The sequence below is a fragment of the Chelonia mydas genome, chromosome 6 (assembly GCF_015237465.2).
Source record: "Chelonia mydas isolate rCheMyd1 chromosome 6, rCheMyd1.pri.v2, whole genome shotgun sequence".
Taxonomy (NCBI): Eukaryota; Metazoa; Chordata; order Testudines; family Cheloniidae; genus Chelonia; species Chelonia mydas.
The window spans coordinates 16,085,181-16,108,248 of NC_051246.2; the positions used below are offsets into that span (position 1 = coordinate 16,085,181).

General features: G+C 51.4%; 1 protein-coding gene across 3 annotated transcripts; it reads right to left on the reverse strand.

Moving 5' to 3' along the window:
• Positions 1-233: 233 nt before the first annotated feature.
• Positions 234-22,958, reverse strand: P2RX3 (purinergic receptor P2X 3). Of its 3 annotated transcripts, XM_027830371.3 has the most exons (13): positions 22,599-22,958; positions 21,654-21,773; positions 19,125-19,260; positions 8,298-8,369; positions 7,985-8,051; positions 7,466-7,559; positions 6,401-6,478; positions 5,262-5,403; positions 4,862-4,998; positions 4,225-4,318; positions 3,533-3,598; positions 1,564-1,641; positions 294-1,280 (listed from the first exon to the last, which is right to left on the reverse strand). In XM_027830371.3, exons 2-13 carry the CDS (start codon positions 21,770-21,772, stop codon positions 1,167-1,169), a joined length of 1,197 nt encoding a protein of 398 aa, XP_027686172.1. In that variant the 5' UTR covers position 21,773; positions 22,599-22,958; the 3' UTR covers positions 294-1,166. The 3 variants fall into 3 exon arrangements, with proteins under 3 accessions (XP_043404127.1, XP_027686172.1, XP_007068255.1); XM_043548192.1 differs by having other exon boundaries at positions 234-1,280; positions 3,474-3,598; positions 21,654-22,958; XM_007068193.4 differs by having other exon boundaries at positions 21,654-22,958.
• Positions 22,959-23,068: the final 110 nt, after the last annotated feature.

Consider the following 23,068-nt stretch of genomic DNA (forward strand, 5'->3'; position numbering starts at 1 on the left):
CCAACTAGTGACACTAACCAGGTCCACACTGGTGGGGGTCGTGCCAGGACTGGTAAAATTTCTGCTGTAGCTGAGGGCTCAGAAGCTGAGGCTATGCCCCAAGGAGAGCCCCAGCCTGAAAAAAGCTAAGATGTTTCTGGTAAGCAGCAGTACGACCGCTTCCCCAAGCAGTGGGGTCATGGTACTGAAATCTCAGCAATCTCCCTAGTTGGGCTTGAACAGACGAGCCCTGGTTCTGGCCAATCCAGCGCTGATCAGTGGTGATGGTAACACCTGCCACACAGAGCAGAAAGGTCCTGTTACATGTGCCTGCCACCTCCATGTCCCCCAGCAAGCCCTGGAGAGAGCCGCAACCTACACGCCTGCCCCAGCACAGCCCAGAGGGACACTGACAAGAAAGTGAGTTTTATTGATTAAAAAGCCCTGGCGTGGGAGAATGGAGTCAGCACTGGAGAGGGGTAATAGCATGTCCCTGGGTCCGGATGCCCTGTCCCGCCAAGGCCTGCTTCCTCCTCCTCCCCCCTCTGGAATCTGGAAATCTGCCAGGATGGAAATAGGGGCGAAGATGGGGAGAGAACCCCCCGCTGGCGAAAGGAGACCCCACACTCCCACCCTTGGGGTGCCCCTCTCAGTGCTGGAGAGAGTGCCTGAGCTGGAAGGACAGCCCCCTGCTGGGACAAGGGAACCAATCCCATCCACCCCTCCGTTGAAAGGGTGCCCTCCTGAGCTCTCAGCACCCAGCCAAACCTGGAGAGAGCGTGCCCTGCTGAGGAGCACGTGCTCCACAGGGTGAGGAGTGCTGCCCATTTCTTGTACAGTGCCAGGCATGTTGGTAACTGAGTGGTGCCAGTACCAGCAGCCACCACATTGGCCTCTGCCTGCCATGCCTGCTCCTTGGCACTGTCCAGGTTCGATGGGGAGGGAATGGTACATGCTTCCTGAGGGAGATGGCAATGCTTTCTTGAGGACATTCCGGAGGAGAGATTTCCACCCCCTTGGCGAAGGAACCTATGAGGAAGACTCTGGCCGGTGATGAGGAAGATGGAAGAAGCAGAGGATCAGAGGAGGGGAGTGTACAAAAGATGCCCTTGCCAATGAGCAGGGGCAAGGTGCCTGCGGCAACAGAGGGCGGGCAGGAAACTGTCTAGTTGCCAGGGGCAGGGGCACTAGAGGCCGATGGAGTAGGCCCCCGAGTCGGTGGATTGCTTCTCATCGTTCCGGCCTCCCAGCATCTCGCTGCTCCTGTACACGGGGCTGTGGCACAGGGTTACATCCGTCACCTGCAGGGGGCACAGAGCCGGGTCAGTGCCCACCACAAGGGCATGGAGTGACCTCCCCTTGCCCGACAGCCAGCGCTCCCAACCCCACTCCCCCCAGTGCCCCCTGCTTGGAGAGGCTAGGACTGGAGCAGCCGGAAGCTCCCCCCACAGCCAAAGCTCCCACCCTGCTCCCTGCAGCACCCCCTGCTGGGGGACACCAGGACTGGAGTAGCCAGGAGCATCCCCAAGAGCCTGCACTCCGCTCTCTGCTGGGTATGCCAGGCTCCGCCTCCCTTGGACTCACCTCTTCGAACTTCTTTGCCTTGTACTGCTCTGCGCCCTTCAGGAAGTTGAGGAGGATGATGTCGCACAGCACAGTGCCCTGCAGGGGAGGGGAGACAAGCTGAAGGGGGGCCCAGCCAGGCTCAGCAGAGGGCGTGTGTGAGTTATTGACATAATCTGGGACCATATAGATCATTGTTGCAACCAAGGTCCTGTAGTGGCACCAAATCTTGTATAAAGAGGGTCAAATGAGGTGTCTAAGACAAGGTTATGGTTTGCTGGTTAGGATTATGCTGTCTATATGTGTGTATCATTTTGTAGTTAAAGTTATGATATTGGCTCTATACTGTCTGTATTTACAAACTTGTGCTATGCTTTTGGGGAACACCCCAGACAAGTTGGTGTCAGCTCTGCCTAGCCTGCTTGATGGCCTGTTAAGGACCATCAACTATACAATTGACCCATTGAGAGAAGGCAGACACGCCTTGCGACTCAGCAAGGTATGCAGGGACCTGCCTATGGACAGAACTCTGAGGTGTTTCCAGGCCATGTGATGGACAGCTTGTCTTTGGAACAAAGAAAGAGAGACCACATGGCAAGAGACTATAGAAAGCTGCTGCAGCTCCTCCATCTGGTCTTCAATCCTGCTTCTTACCTCTGGAGGAACCTTACTATGCTGAAGCTTTGAACGAAAGACTGAATGACCCATCCCAGCTGTGGATGTGCTCCAGAGACTTGATTTGAACCTGCAGTTTATTCTATCACTGCTGCAAGCCTGAACCAAGAACTTTGCCATTACTGTATGTAATTGATTCCATTTCACCACTTCTAGCTCTCATCTATATCTTTTTCCTTTTATGAAGAAACCTTTAGATTTTAAAGGATTGGCAGCAGCGTGATTTGTGGGTAAGATCTGATTTGTATATTGACCTGGGTCTGGGCCTTGGTCCTTTGGGATCGAGAGAACCTTTTTTCTTTTACGGGGGTACTGGTTTTCATAACCATTTGTCCCCATGACGAGTGGCACTGGTGGTGATACTGGGAAAATGGAATGTCTAAGGGAATTGCTTGTGTGACTTGTGGTTAGCCAGTGGGGTAAAACCAAAGTCTTCTCTGTTTGGCTGGTTTGGTTTGCCTTGGTGTGCACAGAAACCCCAGCCTTGGGCTGTAACTGCCCTGCTTTAAGCAATTTGTCCTGAATTGGCACTCTCAGTTGGGTCCCGCCAGAACCAGCCTCGTTACAGCAGGGCCTTCCTTTCTGGGTGTGGGGCCAGGGGATGACAGGGGCCCAAGGCAGCAGGGCAGGACCCACAGGCCGGGGGGACTCTGGGAGCAGGAGGCTGGACATGGATCCTTAGCCAAGAGAGGCTGATGAGCTGGCCTAGCCCTTCCCCTTCAGAGCTGGGCTGAGCGCAGGTGCCCGGACTAGTGTGTTCAGAGCCCACACTGCTGGAGCATCAGTAACCTCTTTCTGGGGTCCGGCCACCATTAGCAGGGACAGAGCCCTACACTGCGTGGGGTGGGTGACAAACTGCTGAGTGGAGGTTAGAGCACCTCCCGTGGCATCGCCATAGTGCCATTTTGGATTCCCCTGGGCCGCCATGGTGCCATCTTCGATTCCCCCTGCACCGTTCCACAGCACTGTCTTGGATTCGTCCCACCCTGTTTCTATGGCACCATCTTGGATGCCCCCGTGCCATCACCACAGCGCCAACTTGGATTCCCCTGTGCCAACACCACAGCGCCAGAGCACCTCCCGTGGCATCACCATGGTCCCATCTTGGATTCTCTCTGTGGTTCTGCTGTCCCTGGCAAGCCTGGATTTGACCTTTGACTCAGGGCTTCACTAAGCAGCGAGGAGGCCTGCCCAGATGGGCAGCTCTTTGCTCGGCCCAGGGCCTCCCTTTTCCCTGCAGCCCGGGGCTTGCTCACCCTGGCTCCTGTGGAGCAGGCGGAGGGGAAGAAGGAGGCAGAGAGACTGTTGCACTCACCACCCCGACAGAGGTGAAGGCTGCCACGGTGTTTATCAGGGTTGGGATGATGTTGAATTTCCCAGCCTGAGAGGACAGAGAGTGGAGTTAGTGGTTAGGGGAGGGAAGGTTTGCCCCTAGGATGCCACATGAAGGGGGGGGCCCGCTCCTTCTCCTGTACAGGGTGGTGTAACCCCTCTCCACAGCCAGCCTCAGGATCTGTGGTCCCCTCCCCTCCTGCCTTGTGGCTTCTGTTGGGCACGTGAGTCTTAGGGCTCTTGTCCTCCTTCATTAAACATGGCCACCAGGTGGCACTGCATCTCCAGATGCACGACCACACCCAGCCAACTCCTCCTACACCCCATGGTGCTTCGGCAGGGGCTTGAGTCCATGCGGGGGAGTCCTCCATTCTCATTGCATGGGGAGGAGGGATAGTGAGGGGCCAAGCTGGAACCCTCCTCACCAACAGGAGGTGGGGTGGCATGGAGAGTCAGGCACATGGGGGCAGTCCCAAGCCTGGACCACATGGAGGGGAGGAGGAGCTCCAATGTTCTGATTGGCCAAGAGCTACACATGCTTACAGGGTGGTCTCTACAAGCCTTGTATAGACCCCTCAGACACATTGGTGATTCCCCATCAGCTCCCTTCCCCTGTCCTAGGGCTTCAGTGCTGGCTCCTCACAGTGACCCTGCTGGCTGCCTGGCCGTACATACGTTCCCGTAGACCAGCACATCGAAACGGATGCCGAAAGCCTTCATCAGGGTCCGGTACTCGGTGCCATTCTCTCGCCTGTAGTACTTGGCATACCTGGGGGACAGGGAGAGGGGCTGTGACTTGCCATCCCCTGGTCCCCGCTGCACCAAGGTGTGCACACCGACGGGCGGCTGTGTATGAGGGGGGTGTAACACACAGTGTGTGGAAGAAAGGGTCTGGTATGAAGGTAGTGGTTGCGTGTGTGTAGCAGGGAGGGTGTATGTAACTGGGTGAGTCACTATGTAGGTGTGGGTGTGTAACTAGGAGAGTGTGTGTAATAGTGAGTCGGGTGTATCTAGTGTGTATGTGGAGGGCAGTGTGCGTTGTGTGTGTAGTTGGGTGTATCTGGTGTGTTAGTGTGTATCTGGAAAGCGGTGTGTGTACTTGGGTGTATCTGGTGTGTCAGAGTGTATGTAGAGGGCAGTGTACATAGTCAGGGGTATATGCTGTGTCTGTGTGTAGCTGGAAGGTACAGTATGCCCGTGTGAGAAGAGGTACATGTGCCCAGAGCGTGTCCAAGCGAGTGAGTTAACCCCAGGGTCTCACACAGCTTTTTCCTTGTGTTTGCATGTGTGCATGTACACCCTCTGTGCTTGCCTGAAGTTGTAGCCGGGAGAGACGTTGTTCTTCTCGGAGACACTATCAAGGCGGGTGAAGGTGTAGCTGGGCACGCAGTGCTCCCACGAGCGATCCAGGTCACACACCCACCCGATCTTGATCCCCAGAATTCCTCCCTGTGCACAGAGAAGGGGTGTTAGGCCAAACTACCCCAGGCAGCATCATAGAGGGGCCACTACGCCGGGTCACTGGACAGACCCCTTCCCCCATGCTAAGGGACTGACCAAGGCCCCAGAGTCCCCTGCAGCTCCCCGCTTCCGCTGCATGTTGAAGGACACTCCCTGGAGATGGTCCTAGCTCACATGCGCCATCACACATGTGCTCTCTCCTGGCATGTGGCTGTCAGGCCACAGCCCATGGGGGGAGCCGCGAATCTCACCGTGGAGGCCAGCTTGGCAAAATCCTGGCCGGCAAAGCGGACGATGTCGCCCAGGCGCAGGATGGGGCAGAAGGGCTGGGTGACGGGATGGAAGCGGCACGTCCGGATGTCCTGGGCCGTGAGGTTGGGCAGCAGGTTACCCCTTGGAGGGAGGGAGACACAGAGAGGGGACTGTGAGAACAGTGTCCCATGGGGAAAGCCCATCTCTAACCCCACCCCATCCATAAACCCAAAGCCTACTCCCAATCCTAACCCCCTTCCATGGTCTCTAACCCTAACCCCAGCCATAACCCCAACCCCAACCCCCGGCTGGCTCGGCCACAGGCTCTCCTGCTGTTATTCCCAGCTGGAGGGAAATCTTGACCATCACCAGGAGGAGGGTGGCTCCAGGAGCTGGGAAGTCCTGTTTATCTGCAATGCAGCCGATCAGACACACACAGCCTGGGGGTATGGCTCTCTGTGATGCAGAAGGTCCGATCCTCAGCTTGCCAGATCCTGTGCTTGGGGCAGGCTCAGATGGGGAGGTAAAGGGGCTTCAGAACTGCTTTGCACTCGCCATACTCTGGGGGCCTGCCTGGTCCTCAGTATCAATTAGAGCAGCCTCAGGGCTGCATGGACTTAGACCTTACTTTCCATGGCCCATGGGGGGCAGATAACAGCCACAGTGCCATCACCCCCAGTCACGACCCTACTCCATCCCCTATGGACTCGGGGGAGATGGGGGGGCAGAGAATAGCCACACCGCAGAGAACCTGGCCATGCCCCCGTTCCACCCACTATGGGCCCTGGGGGGCAGAGAATAGCCACAATGCAGTTCCATCTGGCCAAGCCCCCAATCCACCCCCTATGGGCCCTGGGGAGCACAGAATAACCACAATGCAGTGCCACCTGGGCCATATTTCTGATCTAGTGTCTGGGAGCAGGGTGCATGCAGGGCCCTTGCCCCAGTCCCATGCCAGCTGGGGAGACTCCTCCACCATGGGTCCTCAGGGGTCATTTCCACCCACCTCAAGGCCCCTCTACACTGCCAATGCAGGGCAAAGCAAGTTCCATGTCCCTGAGTGTCAGGCCCTGACCCCAAGGTGAGCTGAGGCGGATGGGTCCTGTACACATCCCATGCAACCGCACCGAGTACTCACTTCTCGAAGTCAAAGAGCGGGAAGCGGATGCTGTTCTTAATGAAGAGGGTGAAATTCTCTGCCTCCAGCATGATGGGCCTGCAGGGAGAGTGCCCCGAGAAATCACCCACATGGGATATAGGCAGGGGGCTGTGGCCTGGGGCTTGCCTGGGTGGCAATGTCCCATTCCCATCTGCCACCCTGCTCCTGCTATTTACCCACCGCAGCTTAGGGCTCTTTGTGTCTGTGGAGTCTGTGCAGCTCCTTGCACAATCAGGGAAAGCTGTACATGGCCTGGGCTGAGGGGCGCTGATGTGATTGAGAATAATCCTGTCGGGCTGGATGGGCTCTGAGGCCAGATATAGTGTGGATGGCAGTAGCTTGAGCTCAAGGTGACTAAACAGTAAAGATCCCTTTGGGCCCTGTGGGGCAGAGCATAGTCACAGCACAGTGCCACCAGGCCATGGCCCCAATCCACCCTCTACGGACGCTGTGGGGCAGAGCATAGACACAGCACAGTGAAACCCGGCCATGGCCCCAATCCACCCCCTATAGGTCCTGTGAGGCAGAGAATAGCCACAGCACAGTGCCACCCGACCACGGCCCCAATCCACCCCCTATGGACCCTGTGGGGTACAGCATAGTCACAGCACAGTGCCACCAGGCCACGGCCCCTATAGGCCCTGGGGGGCAGAGCATAGACACAGCACAGTGCACCCTCGCCATGACCCCGATCTGTCCTCTCTTGGCCCTGGACAGCAGAGAATAACCACAGTGCAGTGCCACCTGATATACCACATCCCTGCTTCACCCCCTATGGGGCAGAGAATAGCCACAGCACAGCGCACAGTGGGGTCCCCCCTTCATGTCGAGAGGTGAGGATGTGGGAGGCTCTCTGCACCAGGCCATGCGGAACAGGTGACACAGCCAAGCACAACTGCCACCAGAAGGTGGCCCTGGTACGGCACCCAGACTCCTCTAGGCGCCGGTGACTTCCAGGAGGGCTCTCAGAATGGGGACCCCTATGCTGACAGAACAGGGTGCTGAAGCGGGGAAAGGGGGACTGCCCCGAAGGGCCCAGCTTACGCCTGGATGGTGTCCACCTCAGCCGGGCACCAGCCCTGGATCTCACAGGTCCACAGGCTCCTGTTGTAGTTCACACACCGGCCAGTCAGGATCCCTGTGGAACCGCCCCCTATTTATTAGCACCACAAACCCCACTCCCAGCCCCTCCACCCTGCCTCCTGTGCCCACATTGGTCCCTGCTGCCACCCCCACAGAGCCCAGATCCTGCAGAGAGGTTTGAATTGGCTACCACCTCCCAGCTGGCCAGCCTGGCCTTTCGATCACGCCATAGCAACTCCTGATTTTACATCCAGATGCAGCAGGTTCAGACACTGTCACACATCAATCCATCCATCCACCCCTTCTTCTTCCACTCATCTATTCTTCACTCTCTCCTCCCTCACCGATCCCTCTCCCTCACCCCACAGGCTGATGCTGCTCCCTCCTGGCCATCGCCCCATACTAGGGCATCCGCCCACCATTCCCACATGCTAGGCCCCAGCCTCCTGTTGGAGCTGCTGTGTGGTTCTGGGTTCTTACCGCCTCCCGTGGTAGGGACAGGCCTCTGGCAGTCGCTGTCAGACACACAGCTGTACTTCACTTCACTCTGGAAAAGGAGAGCAAGCGGGAGGCAGGCAGAGGGAATGAGCACCAGGGACAGACAGGCAGGCATATAGATTGCCCCCCCCTTCCTGCCACTGCTCTGATGGTGGTGGGGACCCTAAATGCCCCAACAGCGGGTACCTCAAGGCAACCTCTCCAGAGAATAGCTTCACTTTCAGCTGGGGAAGATCAACCCTCCTTCCCCTTCCCAAGCCCTCCCACCATTCTCCCTCACTCCTCACCTGCTTACCTCAGGGCAGAAGCCTTGCACCTGGTTCTCCGTGACAATCTGCTTAGTGATGATCACGAAGACGGACGTCCCCTGCAGAGATGGGATGGGGTCAGAGAGACAGGATAGGGAAGGGCGCAGAGAAGAAACAGAGCAAGTGAAACAGCCAGGAGTTAGGGCGTGTTGAAAACTGTGTTAAAATCGTGAGTGATCACTTTAAATTCTCTGGGATTTTTCCAGGCCTGCATGCAATCAGCATCAATCTGCAGAGAGCCAGCCTAGAGTAAGGTGGGGGGGTGAGTTGTGCTAGAGAGCAGCCTGCTTTGTTTCGCTCTGCTTTTGGTTTTAGTATGTTAAGGTTCTGAGTTCTAAGAAATAAAACCCTGTTATGTGGCAGCCTTCCAGCAAGAGCATTTGATAATTTTATTAGGGCTGTCAAGCGATTAAAAAAATTAATCATGATTAATCATACTGTTAAACAATAATAGACTACCATTTAAGTATTTTTGGATGTTTTCTACATTTTCAAATACCTTAATTTCAATTACAACATAGAATACAAAGTGTACAGTGCTCACATTATATTTATTTTTGATTACAAGTATTTACACTGTAAAAAAACAAAAGAAATAGTATTTTTCAATTCACTTAATACAAATACTGTAGTGCAATCTCTTTATCATGAAAGTTGAATTTACAAATGTAGAATTATGTACAAAAAACCGGCATTTAAAAATAAAACAATGTAAAATTTTAGAGCCTGCAAGTCCACTCAGTCCTACTTCTTGTTCTGCCAATCACTCAGCCCCGGTCTATACTATGAGTTTATGTCGAATTTAGCAGCATTAGATCGATTTAACCCTGCACCCGTCCACATGACAAAGCCATTTTTGTCGACTTAAAGGGCTCTTAAAATCAATTTCTGTACTCCTCCCTGACGAGGGCATTAGCGCTGAACTCAACATCGCCGGGTCGAATTTGGGGTAGTGTGGACGCAATTCGATGGTATTGGCCTCCAGGAGCTCCTTTGTGACCACTCTCGACTGCACTTTCAACTCAGATGCACTAGCCAGGTACACAGGAAAAGCCCTGGGAACTTTCGAATTTCATTTCCTGTTTGGCCAGCATGGCAAGCTCATCAGCAGAGGTAACCATGCAGTCCCAAAATTGCAAAAGAGCTCCAGCATGGACCGAATGGGAGGTACTGGATCTGATCGCTGTATGGGGAGACAAATCCATGCTATCAGAACTCTGCTCCAAAAGACGAAATGCCAATATATTTGAAAAAATCTCCAAGGGCATGATGGACAGATGCTATAACTGGGACCTGCAGCAGTGCCGCGTGAAAATTAAGGCGCTCAGGCAAGCCTACCAAAAAACCAAAGAGGCAAACAGCCACTAAGGGTCAGAGCCCCAGACATGCCGCTTCTATGATGAGCTGCATGCAATTTTAAGGGGTGCCCCTACCACTACCCCACCCCTGTCCGTGGACACCTGCAAGGGGGGAGTCTCAAGCAACAGGGATGAGGATTTTGGGGACGAGGAAAATGATGAGGAGGAGGAGGATAGCACCCAACAGGCAAGTGGAGAAACTGTTCTCCCCAACAGCTAGGAACTGTTTATCACCCTGGAGCCAATACCCTCCCAAGGTGGGCTCCCGGACCATGAAGCCGGAGAAGGCACCTCTGGTGAGTGTACCTTTGTAAATATAATACATGGTTTAAAAGCAAGCGTGTTTAATGATTAATTTGCCCTGAAGACTTGGGATGCATTCGCAGCCAGTACAACTACTGCAAAAGTCTGTTAACGTGTCTGGGGATGGAGCGGAAATCCTCCAGGGACATTATTAAGGGGACATTCAGAGGTGGCCATTCCTGCTGGGCTGTTTGCCTGTGCCGAAAAGAAATCATCCCTGCTTTTAGCCATACGGTGGTGGGGGTAGCGGGTGTTAATGCTGAGCTGTCTGTGTTTGGCTGGGAGCGATCTTCCCTGATACTAGTCACTAGTCACAAAGTTCCATGAAAGTGCCCTTACGGACGCAAAAGTTTCGCAGCCACTGGGAATCATCCCAGACCTGCAACGCTATGCAGTCCCACCCAGTCTGTGCTTGTTTCCTGGGTCCAGAATTGGCGTTCCACGGCATAAGCCTGCCCCATTGCCACCAGGATGTCCAAATTGCCGGGGCCCGTACTTTGAGAGAAGTCTGCGTCCATGTCCCCATCACTCTTGTCACTGCACTGCCATCGCCTCCTCGCCTGCTTTTGCAGGTTCTGGTTCTGCACATACTGCAGGATAACGCATGAGGTGTTTACAATGCTCATAACTGCTGCGGTGATCTGAGCGGGCTCCATGCTTGCCATGGTATGGCGTCTCCAGGAGAGCAGAGTTGCAGCGGAAGCGGTGGATTACGACGGTTAGCACCGCGCACATTTCCCGAGGAAGAACACACATACCCAGGAGCCCATGACAGACAACATGGAGAAATTCGCTATTGAGACAATAGCAGCAGAGCAGAGTTGCAGCGGAAGCGGTGGATGACAACGGTTAGCAGTCCTACTGCACCGTCTGCTGAAAGCAGTATGGCGTCCGCATGGAAAAAAGGCGTGAAACGATTGTCTGCCACTGCTTTCACGGACAAGGGGCGACTGACATGTACTCAAAACCACCCTCGACAATGTTTTTGCCCCACCAGGCATTGGGAGCTTAACCCAGAATTCCAATGGGTGGCGAAGACTGCGGGAACTGTGGGATAGCTACCCACAGTGCACCGCTCCGTAAGCCGATGCTAGCCATGGTAGTGAAGACGCACTCCATCAACTTAATGCGTTTAGTGTGGACATACGCAATTGACTGTATAAAATCGATTTCTAAAAATCGACTTCTATAATATTGACCTAATTTCATAGTGTAGACATACCATCAGACAAACATGTTTGTTTACATTTGCAGAAGATAATGCTGCCCGCTTCTTGTTTACAATGTCACCTGAAAGTGAGAACAGGCGTTTGCATGGCACTGTTAGAATCATAGAATCATAGAATATCAGGGTTGGAAGAGACCTCAGGAGGTCATCTAGTCCAACGCCCTGCTCAAAGCAGGACCTAATCCCCAACTAAATCATCCCAGCCAGGACTTTGTCAAACCTGACCTTAAAAGCCTCTAAGGAAGGAGATTCTACCACCTCCCTAGGTAACCCATTCCAGTGCTTCACCACTCTCCTAGTGAAAAAGTTTTTCCTAATATCCAACCTAAATGTCCCTCACTGCAACTTGAGAGCATGGAATCTAGCTGACATCACAAGATATTTATGTGCCAGATGCGCTAAAGATTCATATGTCCCGTCATGCTTCAACCACCATTCCAGAGGACATGCTGATGGGTTCTGTTTGATAACAATCCAAAGCAGTGCAGACTGATGCATGTTCATTTTCATTATCTGAGTCAGATGCCACCAGCAGAAGGTTGATTTTTTTTTTTTTTTTTTTTGGTGGTGGTTCAGGTTCTGTACTTTCTGCACTGGAGTGTTGTTCTTTTAAGGCTTCTGAAAGCATGCTCCACACTTCATCCCTCTCAGATTTTGGAAGGCACGTCAGATTCTTAAACCTTGGGTCGAGTGCTGTAGCTATCTTTAGAAATCTCACATTGGTACTGTGACGTTGCACTCCATATTTTTATAAAAATATGTTTATAAGTGTGGATATGATGTAACTGGAATATGCTTTATGAAAGAGGTATCTTGTACGGTATCATTACAAAGCTTATAATCTACTGACTGTGGTCATCCTTTTTGTATGAATGTATCATTCTTGTATCTGAAACTAGGAATATTAAATATAACTCTGAGGTCCTACTGTAAGTATGCAAAGTGTGGGCCATTAATAGTAGTTTGGAATCTTGATGGCTCCCATCAACCAGGACAATTGGTTGTAAATGGCTCTGTTTACTTGTAAGACTTCCTGTAAACATGTGTGCCAGCACGTGGGTAATGAAGCCTCACAGGACATGTGATCATGTCACCTGAACTGGAATACATCTTTAACCTGGTGCTTTTCCATTTAGAAGGAGAGGTGGGGACCTCTCCTCTCCTCCTCTCTAATCGCCTTTTATGATGAGATTACTGGTTCTGTGGATGAAGGGAAAGCAGTGGATGTATTGTTTCTTGACTTTAGCAAAGCTTTTGACACGGTCTCCCACAGCATTCTTGTCAGCAAGTTAAGGAAGTATGGGCTGGATGAATGCACTATAAGGTGGGTAGAAAGCTGGCTAGATTGTCGGGCTCAACGGGTAGTGATCAATGGCTCCATGTCTAGTTGGCAGCCGGTGTCAAGTGGAGTGCCCCAGGGGTCGGTCCTGGGGCCGGTTTTGTTCAATATCTTCATAAATGATCTGGAGGATGGTGTGGATTGCACTCTCAGCAAATTTGCGGATGATACTAAACTGGGAGGAGTGGTAGATACGCTGGAAGGGAGGGATAGGATACAGAAGGACCTAGACAAATTGGAGGATTGGGCCAAAAGAAATCTGATGAGGTTCAATAAGGATAAGTGCAGGGTCCTGCACTTAGGACGGAAGAACCCAATGCACCGCTACAGACTAGGGACCGAATGGCTAGGCAGCAGTTCTGCGGAAAAGGACCTAGGGGTGACAGTGGACGAGAAGCTGGATATGAGTCAGCAGTGTGCCCTTGTTGCCAAGAAGGCCAATGGCATTTTGGGATGTATAAGTAGGGGCATAGCGAGCAGATCGAGGGACGTGATCGTTCCCCTCTATTCGACACTGGTGAGGCCTCATCTGGAGTACTGTGTCCAGTTTTGGGCCCCACACTACAAGAAGGATGTGGATAAATTGGAAAGAGTCCAGCGAAGGGCAACAAAAATGATTAGGGGTCTAGAGCACATGACTTATGAAGAGAGGCTGAGGGAGCTGGGATTGTTTAGTCTGCAGAAGAGAAGAATGAGGGGGGATTTGATAGCTGCTTTCAACTACCTGAAAGGGGGTTCCAAAGAGGATGGCTCTAGACTGTTCTCAATGGTAGCAGATGACAGAACGAGGAGTAATGGTCTCAAGTTGCAATGGGGGAGGTTTAGATTGGATATTAGGAAAAACTTTTTCACTAAGAGGGTGGTGAAACACTGGAATGCGTTACCTAGGGAGGTGGTAGAATCTCCTTCCTTACAGGTTTTTAAGGTCAGGCTTGACAAAGCCCTGGCTGGGATGATTTAACTGGGACTTGGTCCTGCTTTGAGCAGGGGGTTGGACTAGATGACCTTCTGGGGTCCCTTCCAACCCTGATATTCTATGATTCTATGATTCTATGATTCTATGACCCAGAGAGAGACAAAGATTCCCGCCTTGTGCTAAAGCTATTAAAGGGGGTGGAACAGAATAAAGTGGGCTGCAGTCATGAGAAATCTCCTAGTTACCACCTGAGCTGGAACTAACAAGAACTGTACCATGGGAAAGGATTGGGCCCAGACTAAGAAGGAGTCTAGTCTGTGAAAGAAGCTTATTGGAACATCTCTGAGGGTGAGATTTACCTGTATGCAGATTCTCAATGTATTAGGCTTAGACTTGCATGTTTTTGCTTTATTTTACTTGGTGACTTACTTTCTTCTGTCTGTTATTACTTGGAACCACTTAAATCCTACTTTTTATACTTAATAAAATCACTTTTGTTTATTATTAAACCCAGAGTAAGTGATACCTGGGGGAGCACACAGCTGTGCATATCTCTCTATCAGTGTTATAGAGGCCGGACAATTTATGAATTTACCCTGTATAAGCTTTATACAGAGTAAAACGGATTTATTTGGGGTTTGGAACCCATTGGGAGCTGGGTGTCTGGGTGCTGAAGACAGGAACACTTTCTGAGCTGTTTTCTGTTAAGTCTGCAGCTTTGGGGGCATGGTTCAGATGTGGGCGTGGGTCTGTGTTGCACCAGGCTTGCGTGTCTGGCTCAACAAGACAGAGTTCTGGAGTCCCAAGCTGTCAAAGTTCCTTCCCCACTCTGAACTCTAGGGTACAGATGTGGGGACCTGCATGAAAACCTCCTAAGCTTACTTTTACCAGCTTAGGTTAAAACTTCCCCAAGGTACAAAATTTTTTTACCCTTGGATTTCCACTGCCACCACCAAACTTTATCTGGGTTTACTGGGAAACGTGGTTTGGACACGTCTTTCCCCCCAAAATCCTCCCAACCCTTGCACCCCGCTTCCTGAGGAAGGTTTGGTAAAAATCCTCACCAATTTGCATAGGTGACCACAGACCCAAACCCTTGGATCTTAGAACAATGAAAAAGCATTCAGTTTTCTTATAAGAAGACTTTTAATAGAAGTAAAGGAATCACCTCTGTAAAATCAGGATGGTAGATACCTTACAGGGTAATTAGATTCAAAACATAGAGAATCCCTCTAGGCAAAACCTTAAGTTACAAAAAAGACACACAGACAGGAATAGTCATTCTATTCAGAACAGCTCTTTTCTCAGCCATTTAAAGAAATCATAATCTAACACATATCTAGCTAGATTACTTACTAAGTTCTAAGACTCCATTCCTGTTCTGACCCCGGCCAAAGCATCACACAGACAGACACAGACCCTTTGTTTTTCTCCCTCCTCCCAGCTTTTGAAAGTATCTTGTCTCCTCATTGGTCATTTTGGTCAGGTGCCAGCGAGGTTACCTTTAGCTTCTTAACCCTTTACAGGTGAGAGGATTTTTCCTCTGGCAAGGAGGGATTTTAAAGGGGTTTACCCTTCCCTTTATATTTATGACACAAGCCATCAAAGAAAGTGGGCTCAGAGGTAGTTTCAGCACATCAGGTGACAGTCCCAAGGGGGTTTCTGTGACCGAACCCATCACAGGTACGTTCTTTGCGCTTTGTGAAATCTGCAGTGAAAGTGTTCTTAAAATGAACCACATCTGCTGGTCATCATCCGAGACTGCTATAACATCAAATATATGGCAGAATGTGGGTAAAACAGAGCAGGGGACATACAATTCTCCCCCAAAGAGTTCATTCACAAATTGAATTATTTTTTTAACACGCGTTATCAGCATGGAAACATGTCCTCTGGAATGGTGGCTGAAGTATGAAGGGGCATACGAATGTTTGGCATATCTGGCACGTAAATACCTTGCAATGCCAGCTACAAAAGTGCCATGCAAATGCCTGTTCTCACTTTCTGGTGACATTGTAAATAAGAAGAGGGCAGCATTATCTCCTGTAAATGTAAACAAACTTGTTTGTCTTAGCAATTGGCTGAACAAGAAGTAGGACTGAGCGGACTTACATGGTTTTGTTTTTGAGTGCAGTTATGTAACAAAAAAATCTACATTTGTAAATTGCACTTTTACGACAAAGAGACTGCACTACAGTACTTGCATGAGGTGAACTGAAAAATACTATTTCTTTATTATTTTTACAATGCAAATATTTGTAATAAAAATAATACACACTTCGATTTCAATTACAACACAGAATACAATATTTGTGAAAGTGTAGAAAAACATCCAAAATATTTAATAAATTTCAATTGGTATTCTATTGTATTACAGTGCGATTAAAACTGCGATTAATTGTGATTAATTTTTTAATCACGATTAATTTTTTTGAGTTAATCGCGTGAGATAACTGTGATTAATTGACAGCCCTAATTTTTATCTAACTGCTCAGCCTGTATGCCATGAACACAACAGGATCGATGTAATTAATGGCATGTTAGACATGAGTGGGGATTGAATGAGGGATCTCAAGAGTGCATTCTCTTTCATTCTGACTCCTGTGTCCCCCCTCTGCTGAGCAGTGGCAGACATCCAGGGTCTTGCAGATCAGTTTCCCAGATGAGGGTAAATCAGCAATACAGCGTCTGGTTCTTTCCTAAAGGTCTGCTCTCACTGCAGAGATAACTTGAGTGATGCTGGTGTTAGCTCCTCTTGAGTCAGCTCAGCTTCAGTGAGAGCTCCACACTGCAAAATGACACTGGCCTGCAAACATGAGCTCACTTGAGCTGTCGCCTCTCCCACCAGCACTGGAACCGGGGTGAAGGTATAGGGGGCCATTCCCCTCCCCACTTTTTAACAAAAGAAACATATGCGTTATGGAAAAAACAATTGTACTGCTAAAGGCCAAGACACACTGTGTACTCCTGGGGGAATTCTGCGCCACTGCAGAAGTGTAGAATTCATGTCCCCTGCAAATTTCTTTTTTCCACGTAGAATAATAGATTCTGCCAGGGAGGCACTGCAATTACACCTTTCGCCCACCAGGGGCTGCTGTGGCGCCAGAAGAGAAGGCAGCTGGCTCACCACCGGAGCAGATAGCTGCAGAGGGGGAAGTGGCACTTTGGCCTTGGCCCCCCACTTCTACAAAGATTCCGGTGTCCTTGGGCCTCTCCCCTTCTTGGGCTGGCTAGCTCAGCTTAGAAGGACCACCACGACCGAGGAAAGGATCTGTGAGGATGGTGTGGATTGCACCCTCAGCAAGTTTGCAGATGACACTAAACTGGGAGGAGAGGTAGATACGCTGGAGGGTAGGGATAGGATACAGAGGGACCTAGACACATTAGAGGATTGGGCCAAAAGAAATCTGATGAGGTTCAACAAGGACAAGTGCAGAGTTCTGCACTTAGGACGGAAGAATCCCATGCACCGCTACAGACTAGGGACTGAATGGCTCGGCAGCAGTTCTGCAGAAAAGGACCTAGGGGTTACAGTGGACGAGAAGCTGGATATGAGTCAACAGTGTGCCCTTGTTGCCAAGAAGGCCAATGGCATTTTGGGATGTATATGTAGGGGCATTGCCATGCATCCCCTGGTTCTCCTCTCTAGGCCAGGTTTCTTGGCCAGACTACACCTCCCGTGATGCACTGCAGTCTCCCCTCATGGTGAAGGGAAGTGGGTGTGTCATGAAAGCCCCTGACCATTCATGGGAAATGTAGTCTGGCCCAGGAGCCCAACCTACACAGAAGAACAGGAACAAGGGGCAAATGAACTACAACTCCCATGAGGAATGAACGCAGTAATTCCTGATTGAAATTTTTTTTGAGTTTGGGGTGTTTGGTCTTTTTAATGAAAAAAGTCCAAATTTTCTGAGGAAAGCGGGCACCTCTCTCAAAAAATGTGTTTAGCTGAAAACCCCATTTCCACTAAAAAACAGTTTTAATGGAAATTTTTCAACCAGCAAGTCTCTTAGATCAAAGCACCTTGATTTGATCCCTGTGCACAGAGCTGGGAGAATTATTTATTTGTATTGACAAACAGATCCCTCATCGAAAAATGCATTTTTCAGCATTCCCCTCCGAAAAGTCAAAACATTTCTTTTCAAGATGTTTGTGTCATTTTTCACTTTGCTTTTTTGAATTCAAATTTGCCCCATTTTTTTCAAAACATGCAAAAAAGGAGAAATCCACCCAAAAAACAGGTGATTAGACATGAACAATGTACACAGAATTTCATTTGACTCACCCAGGATCTGTAGACTAAAAAACATGAGCCCCTCCTATCTCAGCTAACGACCTGAATAGAAGCTCTGTGCGGCTTGAAAGCTTGGCTCTTCCACCAGCAGAAGCTGGTCCATTAAAAGATATTATCTCATTCAGCTGTCAGCTCACAGCCAGCAGCAGGCTTTACATGATGCAGCCACTAGAGGGAGAAAGCGCCCCATACTGAGTTCTTGCGGTTTCTCCAGGAAGAGCATGACCTAGGGGTTAGAGCAATTTTTGCTCCCCTCTCCCTCCCAGTTCAACTACAATTTTTGCTCAGTTCTAGTTCAGTATCCTCCATCTTCCTAATTTACTCTGCACCTGCTCTGGGAATTTCCAAGCAGGAGAGCACTGTGTTTGTACGTCCCTGTTTGAGCTAGGGGAAGGAGCAGTAGCTACAATTCAATGTCAAGGCCCGTCTGTTTATCCTGAACACTGTCTGCTTGTGCACACAGCTTGTAAAGGGGACACAGGAAAGCTGCTGATGGCTCAGGAAAATGCTATATTTAACCTCCTATGTCCTACGCTGTTCTTAGGAGGGATCAGATATTTTGCTTTATGATTCTGATGAGGCCAAAGTAAAGGAACAAAATTCCCCTAGCTCATGGGTCCCTTCACAGATCCCCCACAGGTGTGTGTATGGGTGTCTCCCCCTCCATCTTCATAAAGCTGCTGCCTTCTCCTCTTTCAACCCCCTCCTCTGCCATGATGCCCACAGATCTCTCCCTGTTCTGATCTAGGGTCCTCATCCTCTCAGACAAGGGATTGCCGGGGTGCCACGGTTCTGTGAGGGGGCACGCAGGGGGCATTTCCTGAACTCAGGAGTACACAGGCCGACAGCTGGTTGTTTAATTGAATAAGGCACGTATCAGGGATATAGTTCTTTGAATTCAAGCTTAGAGGCTGAAGCAGTAGACAGTAGGGACCAGTATTCATTGTATCAATGTAGTATCAGCCAAGATCGGGGTCCCCACTGTGCCAGGTGCTGCACACATTAGTAAGAGAGAGTCCCTGCCCCAAAGAGCTAGCTAGATAAGATTAGACAAAGTATTATTAACCTCCTCATTTTCTTAGTCAGGGCATGGCCTGTCTCTCGCCGTGTGTCTGTGTAGCGCCCGGCCCCACAGGGCCTGGATCTCAGCTTGGGCAGGGCCTGTTTCTGTGTGTATGTCCGGGCTGAGCAGAGCCCAGCATGACCAGACCCTGATCTCAGCTGGAGCCTCTAGACACTACCATAACATGAATAATAGCAGTAATAATCAAGTCCCTCCAGACCTTTTGGGCATCCTTAGCTCCCATCGCACAATACCCCAGTCCTGACTATTTTTAACCACTCCTCTGATACTGGCCCTCCAGCATGAGGATTACCTGTGGGGGTGTAACGTAGTCTGCCGTGTCCATGACCCTGTTGGTGTATTTGCCGAAGCCTTTGACCTTAGTCACCACAGAGGACTCAATGGAGGTGTCCCGCACCTGGTACGCCTTCTCATGGAGAAACACCCAGCTGGGGGGGGGAGAGGGACAGAGACCCACATTAGCCTCTCACTGGAGGGGCAGGCTGGGGAAACTCCCCCACAATTTGCCAACCTGCGACAGGCTCGGTAGAGAGCTGTGAAGATCCCTTTGCATTGTCCCCAACTCTTGGGATTTTATTGGGAGTCTTTGCTGGCCATGCTAAAGCCCCACCTCCTGGAGTCATGGGATTTAGTGACAACCTTAGGTCTTGTCTAAATGCAAATGGTTTTGTTTTCGGGTTAATTTTAGTTTTCTTCAGCCTAAACTGCATTGGGTCCACACATGTGTCCTGTTTTCAACCGATCCAGCGTCTTGTGCTGCATTCATCAATCCATTTTGGAAGCGGGTGAGCTCTTTCAGACTGAGTTCCTGGAATTCCCCTTTCAAAACGATCATTTTGCTCCTGACCTCCCTCCTGCTGCCATCGCACACTACACTGCTGCCCACGTGGAGCAGCTTGTCCGTTTACCTGCATTCCTTGCTGTGGGATCACCTCCCTGTTTAAACACTGTCACACAGCCAGCAGTGCCCCTTGGTGAGCTGAGGTCACACACTTTGCTTTCATCAACAGAAACCAAATGCAAGTGTCTAGCCCTGCTGATTACCAAGAAGAACATGATAACAGGACCCCCATGTCGCCTACCAGCTCAGGAACCAGAAGGCAAAGGAATTTTATAAGATTGTTGCCTGATTTTGGGGGCGGGTTGATTCAGTAACCCCAGTTACTGAAATGACACTTCCTTCTAAAAAGCGGCAGCAAATGTTAAAATGTCCCTTTAAAATAACAAGTGAGCGGAGTGGACTCAGAGCCAGCCTGGCTGTAAAAGACACACAGAGCTCTTCTTCCTACACATCTCGTGCCACCTAGTGGCCCCCTGCAGATTCTTCTCTGCAGTTGTATCCCCACCACCTTCACTGCTTTTTCTTGTTGCTCCGTGGTAGATTTTCCAAAAGTGCCCAGGTAATGGAGGATCTAACGTCCCAGGACTTAGGAGCCCGAAAAAGAGATTTTCAAAAGAGCACAAAGTCAGATTTTTTTTTTGCAGTCACCTGGCACACGATGGGGGCCAAATTCACCAAGCACGTGATGGCTCCTGGTGCAGCCTAATTGTTTACAAGAACTCAGGGCCAATCGCTAAGATATTTTGGAAATCTGGGCTTTTGTTTTGGGGCATGAAAGGGAGTGAAAGGTTTTTGAAAATCTGGCCCTGAACCTCATTGGAAATCACAGGGATTTAGGATGAAATAATCCAAAGCATCTAAGTGATTTAGGAGCACAAGTCCCATTTTCAAAAGTGCCAAGGGGGTCACTGGGGCAGGGGGTGAAGGAGAGGGGGCTGTGTGAATGTCACTGGGTTGGGGGACCATGCAAGGGTCACTGGGCTGCGGGGGAAGGGGTGCATGAGAGCCAAGAGGGTTGTGGTGGGGGCTAGAGGGGGCTCAGCAGCCCCACGCTGTCTGTGGTACAGCATCCCTTTTGGGGAAGGGCTGGAGGTTAATTCCCTTGGTCTTCACTGATGGTGAAGAAAGTGCCCCACCCTCCCAGCCCCCGATGCATCCCGCCCATCAACCCTCTGCTCTCTCCTCCCAGCCCCTCCTCTCCGCTCACACAACCTCTGCTGCACCCCTTCTTCCCAGCCCCACCCCCAGCTCACACAGCCCCCCCAGCTCACCCTCAGCTCGCACAACCTTCCCCACCCACACTTCTCAGATCCATACAGAGCCCTACCTCTCCTGTTCACACAGAGTCACACATACACACCAGCCCTGCTCGGACACCCAACCCAAAGACTGTCTTTACACTCTCCTGCGGGGAAGCTGATGGGCGGGGATGGGCACTGTCAGGCAGGACGTGTGTACAACCATGCACCAAGGGCTTCTCCAAAACCAGCCTCCCACCCTTCGATTCAGCACATTGGTGGCAAAAGGGGATAGCTGCCTCTCTAGGTGATGCTGTCTGGCCCCAGTGGTTAGGGCCAGCAGGGCTCAGACCTCTTGTGTCCCCCAGCACAGCCCCACCTGGCAACGCCCATCAGCAGCAAGGAGCGGGGAGGAGAGAGACCCTTGCTGTTGGACGAGTTGATTACATTCCTCCCAGAGAGCATCTCCTCCCCACCCTGACCCCTGTGCAACCCACATGCAGGGCCGGGTCGGTGGGCAAGCGGGACTCTTTAGCCTGGGGAGTGATTCTGTGCCAAGGTGAGGTTGACTCATCCCCCAGCCTCCTTCCTCCGGGAGCGAGGCTCTTTGGAGATCAGTGTATGATGGTACCCACCCTGGAGAATAATTCTCCTGGTCCTCTGGGACGAGGCCCAAGGGGAAAGGGGTTTGGCCATGAAGCCCGAGTGCCAGGGAGACTCCCCTGGCCTGGGGGGCACTCACCCGATGAAGTATGAGATGACGAGCAGCTGCACAACCCGGTTGATCACGCCAACGGTCCAGCTCTTCACCACCACCGACTTGGTGGTCTCATAGGTGAAGAACTCAGCTACGCAGTTCATGCTGGAGGAGAGCATGGGCATCAGGAGCAGGGCGTGGCAGCCCAGGGCATATGGGATGCCTGGACCAGAGACTAGGAGGCAAGGGGTACCCCAGGGGGGTGATGGATGCCCAGGGCTAATTGGGAGGGCTGTCCCTTTAAGATAGGGAACAGAAGTGGAGTCTTCCTGTGCCCTGCGGCTACTCTGGGCTGCCTGGAGCCAAGGGACCCCTTTAATATACTCCCCCCGCCCCCCGTGGTGATGCCATCAGGGAAAGGTGGGGCTTCCTAGCCCATCCATTACCAGTTGGAGTCTCTGGGGTGTGTGTGGGGGGGTGGGGGTGGGAAGGTCTTTAATGCATTCCATGAGTCCAGAAAGGAATCTGCTCTCTGCACATTTCATCTCAGCTCTCATCCTTCCTGCAACAGCTCTGCTGGTGCCCCTCACTTCCAACCCAAACCCCTGTCCCAGCCATGGGCTCCCCCCACCCCACCGCATCCCAGCTCTGCTGGTGTCCCTCAATCTCAACCTGCAGCCCCTGGCTATCCCATCCCTGGCCCAACACACAGGCAGCTGTGGAAGAATAGCCAGAAAGGAGAGCCAGCTAAACAAACACCACACTGATTTTTCTCTGGAGACAAATTAGCAGCTGGTGGAATATGCTGGGCAGTGGCAGTCCCTGAGCCTGAGGTTCTGTAATTATCCTCAGAGCATGCACAGTATGAGCTGATGCACGGCTCTTGCTTGGCTTCCCCTGGGGGTCCATCCCCAGGGGTGAGACAGATCCCCATCCCCCAGGCTATCTGTGGCCCTGACCCCTCTGCTTAGGCTGCCAAGAGGGAGTCACCTGAGTAACTCGCGCCAGTGGGACTGGTGGCTTCTGCAGTGTTTGACACCCCCATTCTGCTAGAGAAAAGAAATGACCCCCAGTCGTTTCCCACAGCCCTAGGGGTGGATTTTCCAGGTCAGTTGGGGAAGGGTGTTGCGGAGACATGCAAATCCCACCAGGCCCCCTCCGAGCAGCAGCTCGCCCAGGCTGCAAGCCTCCCATGGACTATCCAGTAAGGTTTGCTCCTCCAAGGCACAGGGTGCTGCGTGAGCAGGAGCTGCAATGTAAGCGATGGCTAGGCTGCACAAGTATACTGCAATGGGGGCAGGTGTCTGGTGTAATCTCCCCTTGCCAGGCAGTTTCCCTTGGAAAGAGCACGGCAGCAGAGCGAGCCAGGCCTGTGCAGAGGGGGAGCAGCCCCGTGGTTCTTTCAGTCAAGCTGTAGCAGCTTGCCAGGCCCCCAGTTTGTTAGTCACGGCGGCCTCCTC